Source organism: Ylistrum balloti, unplaced genomic scaffold (genome assembly GCF_031769215.1).
Source record: "Ylistrum balloti isolate Yb309-2 unplaced genomic scaffold, AGI_CSIRO_Ybal_v1 Utg370948, whole genome shotgun sequence".
Classification (NCBI taxonomy): Eukaryota; Metazoa; Mollusca; class Bivalvia; order Pectinida; family Pectinidae; genus Ylistrum; species Ylistrum balloti.
The window spans coordinates 1-16,944 of NW_026782534.1; the positions used below are offsets into that span (position 1 = coordinate 1).

At 36.4% G+C, this 16,944-nt stretch overlaps 1 protein-coding gene across 1 annotated transcript; it reads right to left on the reverse strand.

The window, feature by feature from the left end:
• Window positions 1-6,148: 6,148 nt before the first annotated feature.
• On the reverse strand, window positions 6,149-10,424 carry LOC132559681 (uncharacterized). The gene is made up of 6 exons (XM_060224300.1): window positions 10,248-10,424; window positions 9,677-10,105; window positions 9,234-9,300; window positions 7,779-7,937; window positions 7,082-7,239; window positions 6,149-6,235 (listed from the first exon to the last, which is right to left on the reverse strand). Exons 1-6 carry the CDS (start codon window positions 10,422-10,424, stop codon window positions 6,149-6,151), a joined length of 1,077 nt encoding a protein of 358 aa, XP_060080283.1.
• Window positions 10,425-16,944: the final 6,520 nt, after the last annotated feature.

A 16,944-nucleotide genomic window follows, 5' to 3' on the forward strand; every position in this document is an offset into this window, starting at 1 on the left:
ATACGAAATATATAAATTATAATATATATTGTAATACTAAAATAGGTTTCATCCATACTGTAGCTACATGTTATATATGAAATAATAAAACAATACACATGGCAAAAATTATTTATGATACATTCATCAGTAGTGAAATTTGGCATTCCAAGGGTTGGGGAGAACCCTACCATCGAGGTTTGCCAAACTTACGCTACCTACAATAATTAATTATTATTAATAATAGATAATCTATCGATATAAAAAAGTTTCTGATTTAGCCAAGGAATCAATTAAAGCATATATTCTAAAAATGTAATCATACGTGATATTCAGCCAGAAATGGCTTACAAGACACTGTTAAAACATTGATTACTCACTTAAAGTGCTACGTCTCCGGAACATATTGTATAAATTATTAGCAAGTGGAATTTGTAATTCCCTGCAAGACATTATAAAATCAATTTTTTCTAAATCGTTAAGGCTTAAAAAATCATTTCTTATTTCGATTCCTGCTCTAAATAAGGATGATCTAATATCATTATATACATTACATTCAATTAAAAAGTGTATCTCATCCTCTATCGAATTATTTACATTTGTACATATTTTGCAAACGCGGTTCTCCAATGGAATCTCAGGTTTGGTAAATCTGCCGGTTTCGACTGCAAGAGGTAGAGAACCACATCTTAAATTAAAAATTACCCTCCGTTTACTTTTTTGTGTCACGAGTTTGACATAAGAATCTGGCGCTAATTCAGATTTAAAGGTTCTGTATGTTCTCAACTTGTTACCGTTTACACTATTACTATCATTCCACAAGCTGTTGTACCATTCCTCTGTATCTATAGTCATTAACTTTTCTTTAATATTTCTTATCTTGTTTCTAATAGAAAATGTCGAGTTTACAATTTCACTTAATTTTTTCTCTTCTATGACTGTAATAACTCTAGAATCCCAGGATTTTTTCAACCTTACAGACCATAGGTGTACTTTTTTCATAAGACGGCTGTCGTTACAACACTTTATTCTTAAAAACAGGCGTACCGTTTCTAAAACCTGATTAACATTACAAGAATGCCATCCCATATCACCTCGGAGGGCTAAGTTACTTGATCGACGGGAGGCGCCTAAAAAGTATCTACACGCTTTGTGGAGTACAGTGGACACCTCACGGTATTTATTTATACCCCATATTCCACAGCCATAAAAAGAACCGGTTGAACTAAAGTTTGATATAACTTGTTAAACACATCATATGTCATTTCACCGGCATGAGAATATTTTACATACAACGATGTTAGTGCTCTGCTCGCAGATTTACAGAGTTCTTTTACAGTGAAATGCAAATCCATGTGCTCCTCAAACCATAGCCCCAAGTACTTGTACTTAGTATTTAAGGCGATAACTATATCACCACATGAAAACGTGTGATCAGTAACAGGCATGGAATTATTTCTAAAGTGTACTACATTAGTTTTATCTTGATTTATTTCGATTTTCCACTTTTTACACCACATATTTAATACATTCAACATCTTTTTCATTGATTTTTCGTCGGGTCCAATGAGAGCAATATCATCAGCATAGAGAAGAATGGAGATGACACATGATTCTATATCTACTCCACATTTTAAATCATTAATGTCTTTAGCTAAGTCATTTATGTACATGGAAAAAAGTGTCGGTGATGCGTTACAGCCTTGTTTTAAACCTTGCTTCATAGTTACAGGTTGAGTAAGAACACGGTTTATTCTAATTCTACATTCATAATTAAAATATAAAGATTTAATAGCATCCAAGAAATATCCATTTAAACCATAATGTTCTAGCTTAGCCCACAAAAGATCTCTGTTTACACAATCAAATGCTTTCTTCATGTCAACAAAACATACAAAAGTAGATTTTTTCTGGATTTTTCGGTTATTTATGATAGAGTACAATAAATACTGGTGATCTAAACAACTTCTATTCTTTCTAAAACCGTTTTGTTCATCTACAAGTAATTCATTCGTTTCTAACCACTTTGACAACCGATTATTTAAAACATTGGCGTAAATTTTACATGGGATAGATATAAGTGCGATTCCTCTGTAGCTTTGAGGATTCAATGGATCCTTTCCTGCTTTTAAAATGGGGTTAATAATACTCTGTGTCCATTTGTCTGGTACTATGCCATTATTAAAACAATGAACAATAATTGTATATAAAAGATCAATACAAACTGGGTTTCTGAGGACATTGCTCTGAATATTGTCGATACCGGCCGCTTTATTTAACTTAGCGCGATAAACAGAATCTTCAACTTCTTGACGGGTTATAGGTAGGTTCAATATAGTACTGTCGGTGTCGAGCTTAGGCCCCAATATACTTTCTATGTCTTCTGTTACAACTGTAGCGTCTGACGTGTCAGCGCCTTGAAGATTCTGGAAAGAATCGTACCAAACTTTTAAAGATTCATCACAGTTTTTCGTAATGTTACCACTTGCATCTCTCATTGTATTTGGTATGGTATATGATCTCTCTCTTTGCATACCAAGCTGACCTATTTTCTTCCAGAAATCGGTAGGGGAATTATTACACATGTCGAGCAATTCATCTTGTTTAAGTTTTTGGTATCGGTGCTTTTCTTGTCTAAGTGTTTTATTAAAAAGTTTACGGTCATTTATATATTGAATTTTTAGTAATCGCTTTAAATTTGCATGACCCTTACACTTAAGCCATTTTCTCTCACTTTCATTACGCTCGTGAACTAAGTTCTGTAACTCTTCCGTCCAATAAGGTTTCCGTCGCAGAGTAGAGTTTATTCTCCCCATACTATCTCTAACCTTTAGTGTTGGTAACTTAGCCTCCATTTCGCTTTCTATTAAGTTAGTAAAGTCGCTGTACGCTTGGTTAACATCGGAGGAAACCTCTAAATCATGTTCTATTTCGTCAATTGCCGTTAAAATTTTCCTCATTGCATCATCATCATTCATGAAATTTTCAGGAATATATTTGGTGTCGTATCGTTTAGGTCCATTACACTTTGTTTTCGTGACATCTGTTTCATTTTCTACACTACATAAATTGATTTTGAATTCTAGCAAGGAATGATCAGGAATACGGTCAATATAATTTAATGACAAGCGTTCACTAATATCAGACATGAGCTGAACATTAAAATCTTTAACGCTGCTCAATCCTTCATGAGATACTAGTAAGTAGTCTACAAACGACTTCCCCTTTGATGACACCTGGGTAAAATTTTGGTTACCTAACCTGCCGTTAACAATACAAAAATTGGTATCAGAGAGGAAATCGATCAGCTGATAACCATGATCATTTATGGTACTGTCGATAACGATACGGTCTGTTATGTCATCGACACCTTCAACATAATCAGTAAGGTCACCACATCTTGCGTTGAAGTCCCCAATCACATAGACATGTCCTAAGTTTTGGTACAGATAAACTTTTTCTATCAAGCTACTAAAGAAACTTTCCGCGTCAGAAGCTCGTGAGGAATCTTTAGGAGGGAGGTAACATACACATATTACAAAAACTTCACCATCACCATCATCGAGTTTAACCCATAGACAATCTTCAGTTGAATCGTCAAGTGTGACACACTTATATTTTTGGTAAAAATCCTCTTTATATGTATTATGTATGTTTGTTTTGAGAGTTCACTCTTCATGTATGTCTGTAGGTAGGTACGTATCACTCTTCATGTATGTCTGTAGGTAAGTACGTATCACTCTTCATGTATGTCTGTAGGTAGGTACGTATCACTCTTCATGTATGTCTGTAGGTAGGTACGTATCACTCTTCATGTATGTCTGTAAGTAGGTACGTACGTATCACTCTTCATGTATGTCTGTAGGTAGGTACGTACGTATCACTCTTCATGTATGTCTGTAGGTAGGTACGTATCACTCTTCATGTATGTCTGTAGGTAGGTAGCAAGGTATCACTCTTCATGTATGTCTGTAGGTAGGTATTTATGTATCACTCTTCATGTATGTCTGTAGGCAGGTAGCAAGGTATCACTCTTCATGTATGTCTGTAGGTAGGTATGTATGTATCACTCTTCATGTATGTCTGTAGGTAGGTAGCAAGGTATCACTCTTCATGTATGTCTGTAGGTAGGTATGTACGTATCACTCTTCATGTATGTCTGTAGGTAGGTATGTATGTATCACTCTTCATGTATGTCTGTAGGTAGGTAGCAAGGTATCACTCTTCATGTATGTCTGTAGGTAGGTACGTATCACTCTTCATGTATGTCTGTGGGTAGGTACGTATCACACTTCATGTATGTCTGTAGGTAGGTACGTACGTATCACTCTTCATGTATGTCTGTAAGTAGGTAGGTATCACTCTTCATGTATGTCTGTAAGTAGGTACGTATCACTCTTCATGTATGTCTGTAATTAGGTACGTACGTATCACTCTTCATGTATGTCTCTAGGTAGGTAGCTAGGTATCACTCTTCATGTATGTCTGTAGGTAGGTACGTATCACTCTTCATGTATGTCTGTAGGTAGGTACGTACGTATCACTCTTCATGTATGTCTGTAAGTAGGTACGTACGTATCACTCTTCATGTATGTCTGTAAGTAGGTAGGTATCACTCTTCATGTATGTCTGTAGATAGGTAGGTATCACTCTTCATGTATGTCTGTAGATAGGTAGGTACGTCATTATATACTATTGTATTACATTACATTACATTGTATTGTATTGTATTACATTGTATTGTATTGCATTACATTCCATTGTATTATATTGTATGTATTATATTGTATGTATTGTATTGTATTGTATTGTATTCATGTAAACATATCGACCGTAAGGTCCTTCGAATAAAATTGAATTGTAATTGAACTAAAATGAATTGGTATGATGTTACTAATTACACCCACAGGTCGGTACATGTATTAAAGATGTCACTTAAACGGATGTGTGTTGTTCTGTTGTTTTTAACAAATGGTTTGGTTGTCAGATTTGTTTCATTCAATTGTGTACAACTTATATCAGCTTATCTATATACACAACGTCAGTGCACTGTACAGAGGTCAGTTAATATAAAAACAAACTGGCAACCAACCCATAAGTAATATATAACACTGAGCGTTCGGCTGCTTCAGATTTGAACACTAATGGGTCAAGCAGAAGTGAAAAATTAACAAACTCATATTTTACCTCAATTTCCTTGAAGTTCAGTCTTGGTCTGAACATCAAAATTCCTTATGTATATCGATTACTGAAGAACACACAGGGAACGCAAGGTTTCGAGGGTATTATTAGAAAGAGGTGTGATATACAGTAGGAAGATACAAATTTCCACTGTGCTTATATCTTAAATGATCAGTTTCGTTATTGCTGCCCTCATTCTTTTTAATATTATTTTCACGTTTTCTACCTATATTGCTTATACTGGTGTATATCTCAGTTGTTTTTTATTACTAAGATAATGGTCATAAGTTGATGTCATAATACTGATCTTATAAACAGGTTTAATAGCAAAATAAACAGAAAATACCAACAGATCAAGTACATATGAACAATTATTCACAAGATGGACCGTCGTTTTGTCGCTTTATCCCTATTGTTAATGTCTACAATAATTTGTGTTTTAATGACGTCATAGCGTCGTACAACCGTCCACAACTTTACATTTCCAAACGTAGTCCCCTCTTGCCCATTGTATCCAGGCCCCAACTCCGCCCCTCTCTCTCTCTCTCTTCCTCTCTCCCTCTCTCTCTCTCTCTCTCTCTCTCTCTCTCTCTCTCTCTCTCTCTCTCTCTCTCTTAATGCCCTTCTGTTTTTTCTGCTAAGTCTGTCCACATTCTTTCAAAGGTAAATAAACATGAATAAAAGATTATCAATGAAAATGCTTGAGTGAAATACATGTATTTTCTCTAAATTTAGAGGAGCACAATATTACCTATTGAAATATGATGTCGATAAATGTCACAAAAGCTACATAAAATTAACTAGATCGTTCAGTCGATTCACTCGGATTAACACAGTAAACAGATAATCAGAAAATTCAGTGAAGGCTGTACATCTACGGACTCAACAGGTTTACGCTTATAACAATTCTGCATGCAGTTTATCTGGTTCAACTCTATACAATGTCACTGTGATGAGGTAGAAGTCAGCCAAAGTCACTGGTCACTCATCAGCTGTCGTCCTCAAAGGTCACCTCTACACCGTAGTGGTCAGATATGGGGAAATTCTGACCATCGATGTTTTCCGTATGGAGAAGCTGAAAAGATTGAAGAAACATAATTCCAACATGTCAACATATTCAAACTTCAATTCAATAAATTTAGGGCAGAAAAAGATCCAAAGATAAATTTACTTGGAGATACATCAAACTGCATATTTTGAAACTCGAATCGACTGCTAAAGGTATACACTATAAGTTGGGGATGCAGGAATGTTGCTACTCAGAAATTGAAAATTCACAACAGGGAAATTGAAATCATCACGCTTGTCATACAGCTTGGTGGAAAGCCGCCCCTGTTGGTTTCGTTGTAGGAAAAGATCCAACAGATAAAACTGAAATGTAACAGTAGCTGTAGGCTACTAATATAGTGTACAACACTGATGATTGTACAAAAGACAAGCCAATCGCAACTTATAATACAAATTTAGGGTAAAATACGGTAGAGCAGTTTCGTCCTTTTGGGACTCGTCAGTGAAACTAAAGGGCTAATCGTTGAAGTCTAGGAGGCTACTTAGGAACATCCAAAGTGATCGAAAAAAGTTGTTTCAATGCGGAAGTGCACGCCCCAATTCAATCAATTCTGTAATCTTCGTATATCTGATTTGATGTTAAGGTCGCTACATAGACAAGGTCCTTCATATTTCACATCCAGTAACTGAATTACCCCCCTCCCCTCCCCCCAAACCTCCGCATCATCAAATACAATCAATAATATACATGCGTCTGCCCAAGGTAGTCACATAGGAACCTGACCTTTCTCAAAAAATTGATTGTTAAACATAGTAAACAGCAGGTAAGACACGTGAGCTGATCTCCTACATGATATTAATGTACAAAGTACAGCCTGAATCCAGAATAGTTCCTATCAATATTTCGTATTACCTTGGAATTAAGGACGTTGTGCCCTTTTGTCAGTACATGGTCCAGGATCCAACTTTCATTGTCAAACGTGAGAACATTTTCCTTACAGAATGTACATCTACCCACGCGATCCACGAATGGGGACACCCAATGGCCGAACAGGAACTGGTTGTAGGAGGCTGTAAGTGTTAAGTGTTAGTATTCACTGAAACCAGGTTCTGTTTTCGGATATATGAAATCCAACATTTAAAATGTTAGTGAATATTCAGTCGTACGTTATTGATCAACTGATGTCATGATTTTGTCAGCAAAAATGAAATTCATGGATTAATGTTATTTTCATTACACATAGAAATTCTAATTCAGAAACTTTTCTTAACTTTAAAGCTAACCCATCAATACCAATACACTTACCTGACATGTGGAGGAAGACACCTTGTCTGACAAAGTAGTGATTTACACCTACCTCACATGTGGACGAAGACGCCGTGTCTGATAAAGTAGTGCGTCAAACGTATCTGATATGGGGGGAAGACGCCATGTCTGACAAAGCAGTGTGCTACACATACCTGACATGTGGAGTAAGACATCTTGTCTGACAAAGTAGTGCGTCACACATACCTGACATGGGGGAAGACGCCTGACAAAACTGTGTGTCACACGTACCTGACATGTAGGGGGAAACGGCATGTCTGACAAAGTAGTGTGTTACACGTACCTGACATGTGGGGGAAGACACCCTGATTGGGCAGGCCTGGACTGGTATTAAGATCCCCCATTATGACGCCTTTCCTGTCGTCGTTGAACAGACTCACCAGCACGCTAGCCTCATATTGGCTCTGATCCGCCCAGCCCCTAAACCTGTCCATCAGGCTCGCTGTAACATATAACCTGTGACGTGATTGCAGTAAACATGGTAAAATACTGATCAACAATACCGTTAAATGTAGATGAAGCTAACACGTATATCTTGTTTAATCTTATATCAATGCTTTACGTTAGATAAACACACACTCTCGCATGTATCCCTTTTGTGACGCCAGCTTTATTTTTACCTTTCCCTTGGAAGATTTCGTTTTGTGTTCCTACGGACTTATTGATACAGGGAACAGAGATTTTAGGAGGTCCCTAAAATTTACCTTGGAATACATTGATGCATTGAATTTATGGTTATGGTTTGGTAACGTATTCATCGGATATACGAAGTTAGAAATCAAATCTAGAAGGTAACGCCTTGGGCTTCACTGAGGACACCGCCATGCATATCTAGGTCAATCCCAAAAAATGCCATGTTTTCAAAATTAGAAGCATGGCAGTAACAACAAAACAAGGAGCAAAATAAAGAACGCCTTACACAATGAACTACACATTACACAAGGACATATTACTAATTCAAGGACTGTGATGACGAACGTCAAGATGTCCAACAGTCTTCATCAGCTTGAATCCCAAGAGCCCAGAGCACAATATTGTAAATAATCAATGTCGTATATAGTCCTAAATCATTTCACATTGTCATTAAATTCGGAATAAAAACACTTTTATAAGCTACTAGCCTACGACCAACGTAATCTGCATTAAAAGAAAATCGATAAAACTAGGAAACGATTGTATAAAAGATACGCAAATGAATAGCACGTTTCAATGCAATAAGATACAGTAGAGCCAAATAATTAATTAAACTGCAGCATACAGCTGTTTTATCCTCCCAGGAAAAGACAAAAGAAAATTTTACACGGAAATACATGAAAGATAAAAGTGAAGAGAACCAATTTTACCGGAAAGGTAAATCCACCATGTAAATCTTGATCTACCTACGAAAGAAATGTCACGTTCTCAAATGAGAACAAGGTAACCAACAACGGAATCACCAGGCATACCATCGAGGAACAAAAATATGTAACTACACGTCACTCAACTAAACCACAAGCACACACTGGCTGTAAACAATGGTCTAAAATAGAAACATTACGATTAAATCCTGCTTTGTCTCATTCATGTGCTAATGAACGAAGCTGGGTCTCGAGACAAAATCAAGATAAATTGAAGATTTGTTAAAACTCAATTCTTCGCCAACTAGATAAAAGAAATTATAAGATTAGATTCTTAATACTAACTGTTTGTGCTTAACAAATAAAACCGACCCATGTAGTGTGACCAATGATATACTCACGTTCAAGGTAGAAATCCCCAAGATATGACGTCATATGTGTGCAAACAACAGGGCCGAAGTTCTGTACCTACACAATAGAAACGTTTAAGAATTAGTCTGAGATACAACGAGAATATCAGAAATGGTAAGGACACGTACCTACTTCACTTCCACATCCCATCACCCAGTCTATCATAAAATTTCGTGGGTCTAAATAATTCATTCTTGCTGCTCCTTTGATAAAGACAAAGACAATCTCAAGCCTGATTTGCTTGCTATGCCAATTTTCCTCTGCGGGTCAGCGTAGTTTTTAGATATTGAACTTTCTACCTAATAAAATCGCTACCCACAAACTTTCTTCTTTCTCATGATATATACGTATATGCTATGCCAGCGTATGCTACATAACGTCATGTTTGGTAGTGCGGATGTTTTGGGTTTTTGTTATTTTGACTTTCACTCACCTCAGCTTTGACATACGATCGCTGTGCTATGGTCTTGGTACCCGGGAAATAGTCTGTAACAGAGCCTCTGAAAAGCGGCCGCTTGCTGAGCAGAAGAAGACCCTGGGGGTTGTAGTTGTATCCAAAGCCGTACACACAGCCTCTAAGAGCAGCAAATGTGCCACCAATCACCACGCACGAGATACACTCACGAGATACGTCTACGAAACCACACGACACAACACAACGTACCACGTCCTCTTCTGTTGGCTCGTTTCGACAATAGGTCAATGCGCAAGTCGCGAAGGACATAGCCGCCCAGCTAAAACATGGAGGCCAGAAGGTACGGTAATGGAACGATCCCGCCTGGTCATGGAGCGGACTTAGTGAGTGTGGGTAAACGTCTTTCAGTGACTCAATGATGTGCTGTACGTCCCCACTTCTCCAAATCTACATTGAAGTATCAAAACAATGAAAGGATTATTGCTTTAGGAACACATTGTTCGTCATTCTACATACAAGTGATATTTTTTCTATTTTTTCCCCATTCACTTTATGTTAACTCGAAAGACCTAATGCATGCTAGCCGTACCTCTTGAAGGCAAACGACGTCACTTCCGTTCTGTCTGAGTTCCGGAATAACAGCTTCTCTCCTTATATCCATATTGTTAACTCGAGGGTTGAGACCAACGTTGTAGGTCTGTATGGTTATTTCCCTTGTGTGTGCAGCCACACAAAACAGGAGGATGAGCCACGCGGTATAAGCCATTTCTAAAAAACGTAAATATAATATATACAGTCACAAAATACACGAAGATGGGTCATAATGTAAAATACATGTAACAACACAGAATTAACTCATTCTAGAAAACGTAAATATAATATATACAGCCACAAAATACACGAGGATGGATCATAATCTACCATAAAATGTAAAGTGTTTAATAAGAATTCATTACAAATTCGTATTACTCTCTCAAACCGTCATCACATGAAGATATTATTTAGTAAGAACCATAACTCTGTATTCTGTTGTTTGTAACTAACACTGATGTCTATGGTATCAATGTGTCGTTATATATATAAGTATAGGTATAACAAGGAGCTGTTGAATGTGAAAGGGTCATCATATCACACCATGATTAGGGTCCAGACAAAACACTATCGATACAAGTCGTAGTTATGAATATTCATTTATATACAGTTAGAGACCACGTTTTAACCTGCATAGTTTAAAACTCTACATGACGTACATACAATGACATTCTTTTTCAATTAAGTTTGAATTAAAAAAAAAAAATCTATATTAATATTTTCAATGCTGTTTCATAAAAGCATATGTATTAACTACAAAATAGCATAATGTAATTCTGTGTCACTCACATCAACGAATCATATATGTACACGACAAAGAAGAAATATTAAATCATCGCTTTCTTCAATAACGCACGTTCATATTTCCTTTTGAAATATTCCTATCAAGTGTTTTCTGTAGTTAAAGACAGGAGAGAAATGGTAATACGTAACTATGCTTGTCATGATAGAGGAGACCCCAAGAAATGGGAGAGAGGTGAACATAATGTATGTTGGACATTATAAACATTAACCGTTAGAGACATCCTAAATGTTTTACGACAATTGTTGATCACGCTATCCCTTAAACTTGATATCAAATCATTTGTTCAACAAATGCAAAGTCAATATGAAAATTGGATTGGGTTACCTCTAAGTTTCCGAAGATAAGTAATCATCGGTTATACTGAGACGGTCAAAGGAAAGCGTAAGTAGTGACAGGGAATCGGTTTATTTTCTGCATCAGTTCCCACGATTACTTTTGTCATCACCTGAACACCTGGTCTTACTCTCCATGTGCTTTTTCAGAAATCTCCATGTAAATCTTTCTTCCGTTCGTATTTTGCAGTAGTTTTATTGAATTTTGAGCTTGGATTATGATTATGTTATGATGTTGATATTTTATTGTATATGTTTCTACATTTAAATACATAAAATATGAGCAAAATAAGACAAGGAAAAAATACCCTGTGTTTATCCTCAAAATTTTGTTTTGACCTCATGATTGTTGAAAACAATTTCTGAAGTGTTTACATCTCCGTTTATGTAGACGTCTGACCCGGTGTGACCTTTATTAGTTTTTTATCAGATGACATATTTACACTGAATATGACGCTCAACCAACTGTTGTCTAGTCAACATAACGAAATAACAACAACATAGAAAATAGGTCAGTGAGATAACCAGTCCAGATGTTTAACACAACTCCACCCCTTACCACATCTTACTCAACGACAACAAATTAATTCAAAACAAATTAATAATTAATGATAGGTAAGAGAGCGGTAATTTCTAAAACGAATTGATAAAAACCATGGAGGAAAAATCATTCAGTAGATAATTATGGTGCGCAAAAGTATTGAGTTTCCAATTAACTTCGCGACCGGATACCACAAAGTAAACCTCAAAAGTCAGTGATTTAAGGAAATTATAATATAAACGCTGATGCGAGCTGCATATTGTTATATATTTACATATCATGACATTTCTGCACTGTATATTTTCTTTTTGTGTCCACTAGTTAAGGGTATGGAAGTGACTGGAAATTCGTCACAGTTACGTCGATAGTAGGCCTATTTAGACCTTCTACATGTATCTATATTGTTACCGTACAACTGTCTTGACTATAATTTTAATCTTATAGATGAGAGTCCTACAAACAGGAAAGGTTAAAAGTGAGTCTTGTCCCTAGATCCTAAGAAAGATTTATACATATAAGAACACAAAATATGTGACATTGACTTATCATTGGTTGCTTAGCTACAACGCGGGTTTCATACAGAATTAACATATCCAGTTTGTGACATTATTGTCTATGTACAACATCTTCCTTAACTTATTGTGATAACTCAAACCGCTAGAGAATCAAACTCTATCGTTAAATAAGTCACAAAATTTTAGTAGATGTTACAATCATAATTTCCTACGTGTATGTGTTTTGTCCCTGTTTGGCTTCAGAAGTAAAACATGTCCATGCGAACAAATACTAACCTTATTAAATGGGATTTGGTCTTTCTCTCTCAACAGCTAGGAAAGGATCGGCTTTACCGGCAGTCAACACACGAAATGTACTGCTTTGTACCTGTAAGTGATAGATGAGGACCAGTCCAATTATGAAATTATGTGAACTATGATCTTCATGATGTTGTGGCGGGTACAAAGAACATACCTGATAGATACAGTCGTTGTTTACTTACCTTAATCACCTGTCATCATCATACGTTCGTACTGTTCACCAGTCCCCAGTACAGTAATGCAGACTTCAGTATACTCGACAAATTACTTAGATATTTATCATAATTAACGTTAAATAAAAACATAAACCAAAAAAGTTATGTACTTTACGTATAGATATAATTATATCAATATAAACTTTACTCATCTTACAACAATTGCGAACCAATTATTCTAAGTTATATTAATCATTCTTGTCAGCCTTATTTGAAGGGATGGAAGTATCCGGGGGAAACCAACTAAGGTGGGCAGGTAACCGTAGGCTTTTCCCGTCTGTTTGGGGAATCCAACCTAGGAGGCCTTGGTGAAAGGCGAGTACGTTACCATTGCGCCACCCGACCAACTAATTTTTGTTTGATAAGTAAATAATTACAATTTGATATTTACGAAATTATTATTTACTATTTACAATTGGAATATATTCACTAATTTAAGGTTTTCTATTGTTTAACGTCCTGTCGATACCTTAGGTCATTTAAGGACAACAACGGTGATATCAGTCTGGTCACACACAGCATCAACCATTTCATCGTCACTACAGTTAGAATACTGATCGCAAACCTCCCGGCAACATTTACCATAATGTAACAGTATACGACATGAAACCATTGTTCTTACTGTGTAATTTCTGCTGTTATCATTAATTACTCCTTTTTTTTTTTTTTTTTTACTTATGTTGATATAAAAGTATTTTATTTGTAGTACTTTTATATCAATCTCCTTGTACGTTCATACGGTATGGTTTTAACCTATTTCTCTAAACATCCCGTAATACAATATTAACTTATTTCTCTAAACACCCTCGCAGTACAATATTTACCTATTTCTCTAAACATCCTCGCAGTACAATATTTACCTATTTCTCTAACATCCTCGCAGTACAATATTGACTTATTTCTCTAAATATCCCCACAGTACATTTTAAATTTATTTCTCTAAACGTCCCACAATACAAAAGTAACTTATTTCTCTAAACATCCCCGCATTACAATATTAACTTCCTTCTCTAAACATCCCCGCATTACAATATTAACTTCCTTCTCTAAACATCCTTGCAGTACAATATTCATTTATTTCTCTAAACATCCCCGTGATCGTGATGAAATCTTAACCCGCTTATCGTGATTATTGTTTCATTGCAATAACGCCATAAAATGACTAATTTAACCAAGGTACAACATATTGTCTATCATCCAGAATCTAGATTAATCCATTGTGCCCTACATATCTAGCGCGACCGACCTCTCTAAAACGCTCCTTTGATATCACATAATGACGTTTATTGACCAGATAACTGCCTTGGGTCAGGTGAACTTTGGTACCGGCAGATATGCGGCCACATCATTTTCTGTTTACAAATGAGGTCAATATTACAATGTATTATTAACGTATTTGTTATCCAGGTAAGTGCATGTCGTTCTAGCATTGATGAAGTGATTTACACCGACGTGAACTCGATACAAGTAGAATTGATGGACACTGACTTACACTGATGTTAACTCGGTACAAGTAGAATTGGTCGAGACTGATTTACACTGATGTTAACTCGGTACAAGTAGAATTGATCGAGACTGATTTACACTGATGTTAACTCGGTACAAGCAGAATTGATGGACAGTGATTTACACTGATGATAACTCGGTACAAGTAGAATTGATCGAGACTGATTTACACTGATGTTAACTCGGTACAAGTAGAATTGATCGAGACTGATTTACACTGATGTTAACTCGGTACATGTAGAATTGATTGAGACTGATTTACACTGATGTTAACTCGGTACAAATAGAATTGATTGAGACTGAATTACACTGATGATAACTCGATACAAATAGAATTGATTGAGACTGAATTACACCGATGATAACTCGATGCAAATAGAATTGATCGAGTCTGATTTACACTGATGATAACTTGGTACAAGTAATATTGATAGACACTCCAGTAGAATTGAGAATATAGACGACAGTTGTATACCATCGTCGAGAATACGCTGGAATGTACTGCACGCCAAAGATTTTCAAGTAAGAGGTCCATTGTCTTAATGGACATCTAACTATAAAGACATATATAGGAAAGAGGCAAAATAGGCTTAAAATCAATTGCTCAACTACCCCACAGCTTACAAAGCAGATAGTGTTGGTTCATCAAGATATCTCCTGCAAAATTAAAATTATATTCTTTATATACCAACACTACATAATTGCCATTACTCCGGATTTATTGCTTGTTAAAAAAACAGGCTACAAGCCCAATATCAAGACCCTTAGCCATTCGGTTATTGAGAACCTGCTTAAGCATTTCAACACATTTGACCTCTGTGACCTTGAAAGTGGTAGCCCTAAATGCATGCTACATGCCTAATATCAACATCCTGGGTCTTTCGGTAATTGAGAGGAAATTGCATAAGCAATTCAATACATTTGACCCTGTGACTTTCAAAGTTAGTCTAATACCAGCAGCCTGGTCCTTTAAGTTACTGAGAAGAAATCATCTAGACATTTTAACACATTTGTTACCTGTGACCTTGAAAGTGGGTCAATGTTATTTATATTTTTAAAAGTTGTTAGGTCTTAATCCTAGCATGCTACAGACCTAATATCATAATTCTTGGCCTTTTGGTTATTGAGAAATCATTTGAATATTTTAACATGCCGTAGTCGATCTCTGTGACCTTTCAAGTGGATCAAGGTCATTCCTATTAACTGGGGGTCGAACCAACCTTCTGAATTAAAGAAATGATTCTCCACTCTCAATAATGTTTCACATCAAATCTGGTTGAACTCATTTCAAGCACTAAGAAAGAGTAGAATTTTGAAGCAAAATATTGATTAGCTTTCAAACTCCAATTTTATAAAACTAAAGCAAAATATGAACAAAAGAAATATTTACACAGAGACTCTTGAAAAAGTCCCTAGGGGTCGAATCAAATTTCTGAATTAAAAAAAAATAATTGCCAACCCTAACTAATGAATCAGGTCAAATCCACCCAGGCATCAGGACAACATAGACCTGTCAATTATGGAAACCTCAAATATCTAAGAAAACACCATGGACATTTTCCATCGCCTTCCCCTCTGAAACTGATAACATTAAATTGTCGTTCTGTTAAGAACAAAGCATCGTCTATTAGCGATTTATTGATATCTAATGACTCAGACATTTTGGCAATAACTGAAACCTGGTTGGGTACTTCAATAGACTCAAGTGTAATTTCTGAACTTTTGCCCACTGGTTACAGCATCCTGCATTCCTCTCGTAGTGATAGACGGGGAGGAGGAATCGCAGTGGTTTATAAGTCCAATTTGGTGTTAAGCAAGTGATGTCTCCAGATGAGAATGACTGGACTAACTTTGAGCATGCTGAGTACTCAGTAACTGCTGGCTCTACTTCACATTTTAGACTCTGTGTAATATATCGGCCGCCGTCTTCTAAAAAGAACGACTTTCGAAACAGTCATTTTTTTCGAACAGTGGTCTTCCTATCATGATCTCCAAGCTGCGAAATCACAGGATGTTGTTATAACTGGTGACTTGAACTTTCACCTGGATGACTCTAACGACGGCGACAACCTAGTTCAGCACGTTACAGGGGCCACACACATCCATGGACACACGTTGGATGTAGTAATAACACGCGATGGAAGTCCTCTCATTCTGTCTGTGCCATCCATCTTTGATCCTCATCTCAGTGATTCCAAGAGAAATATCAAGTGTGACCACCTGGCTATTTGTACCTCCTTAAATGTCTCAAAGCCCAAACGAATCAGGAAAGAAGTCTTATTTCGGAGATTCAAATCAGTTTGTACGACAGATTTGATATTAAATCATCCCATACTCTACAGTCTGTAGATGGCACAGTGGATGACCTCGTAAATGCCTACAATACTGGTATAAGTACCATCATTGACAAACATGCTCCACTGATTTCTAAAGTTGTGACATTGAGGCCTAATACCCCGTGGTATAATGAAGAACTCCGCG

Coding starts and splice junctions, on each gene's coding strand:
- LOC132559681 (XM_060224300.1), bottom strand. CDS start 10,424: ATGGCTTATACCGCGTGGCTCATCCTCCTGTTTTGTGTGGCTGCACAC. Junction 7,240..7,778: donor TGTCTTCCCCCACATGTCAG/GTACGTGTAACA, acceptor TAACACTTACAG/CCTCCTACAACCAGTTCCTG. Junction 6,236..7,081: donor ACAACGTCCTTAATTCCAAG/GTAATACGAAAT, acceptor CAATCTTTTCAG/CTTCTCCATACGGAAAACAT.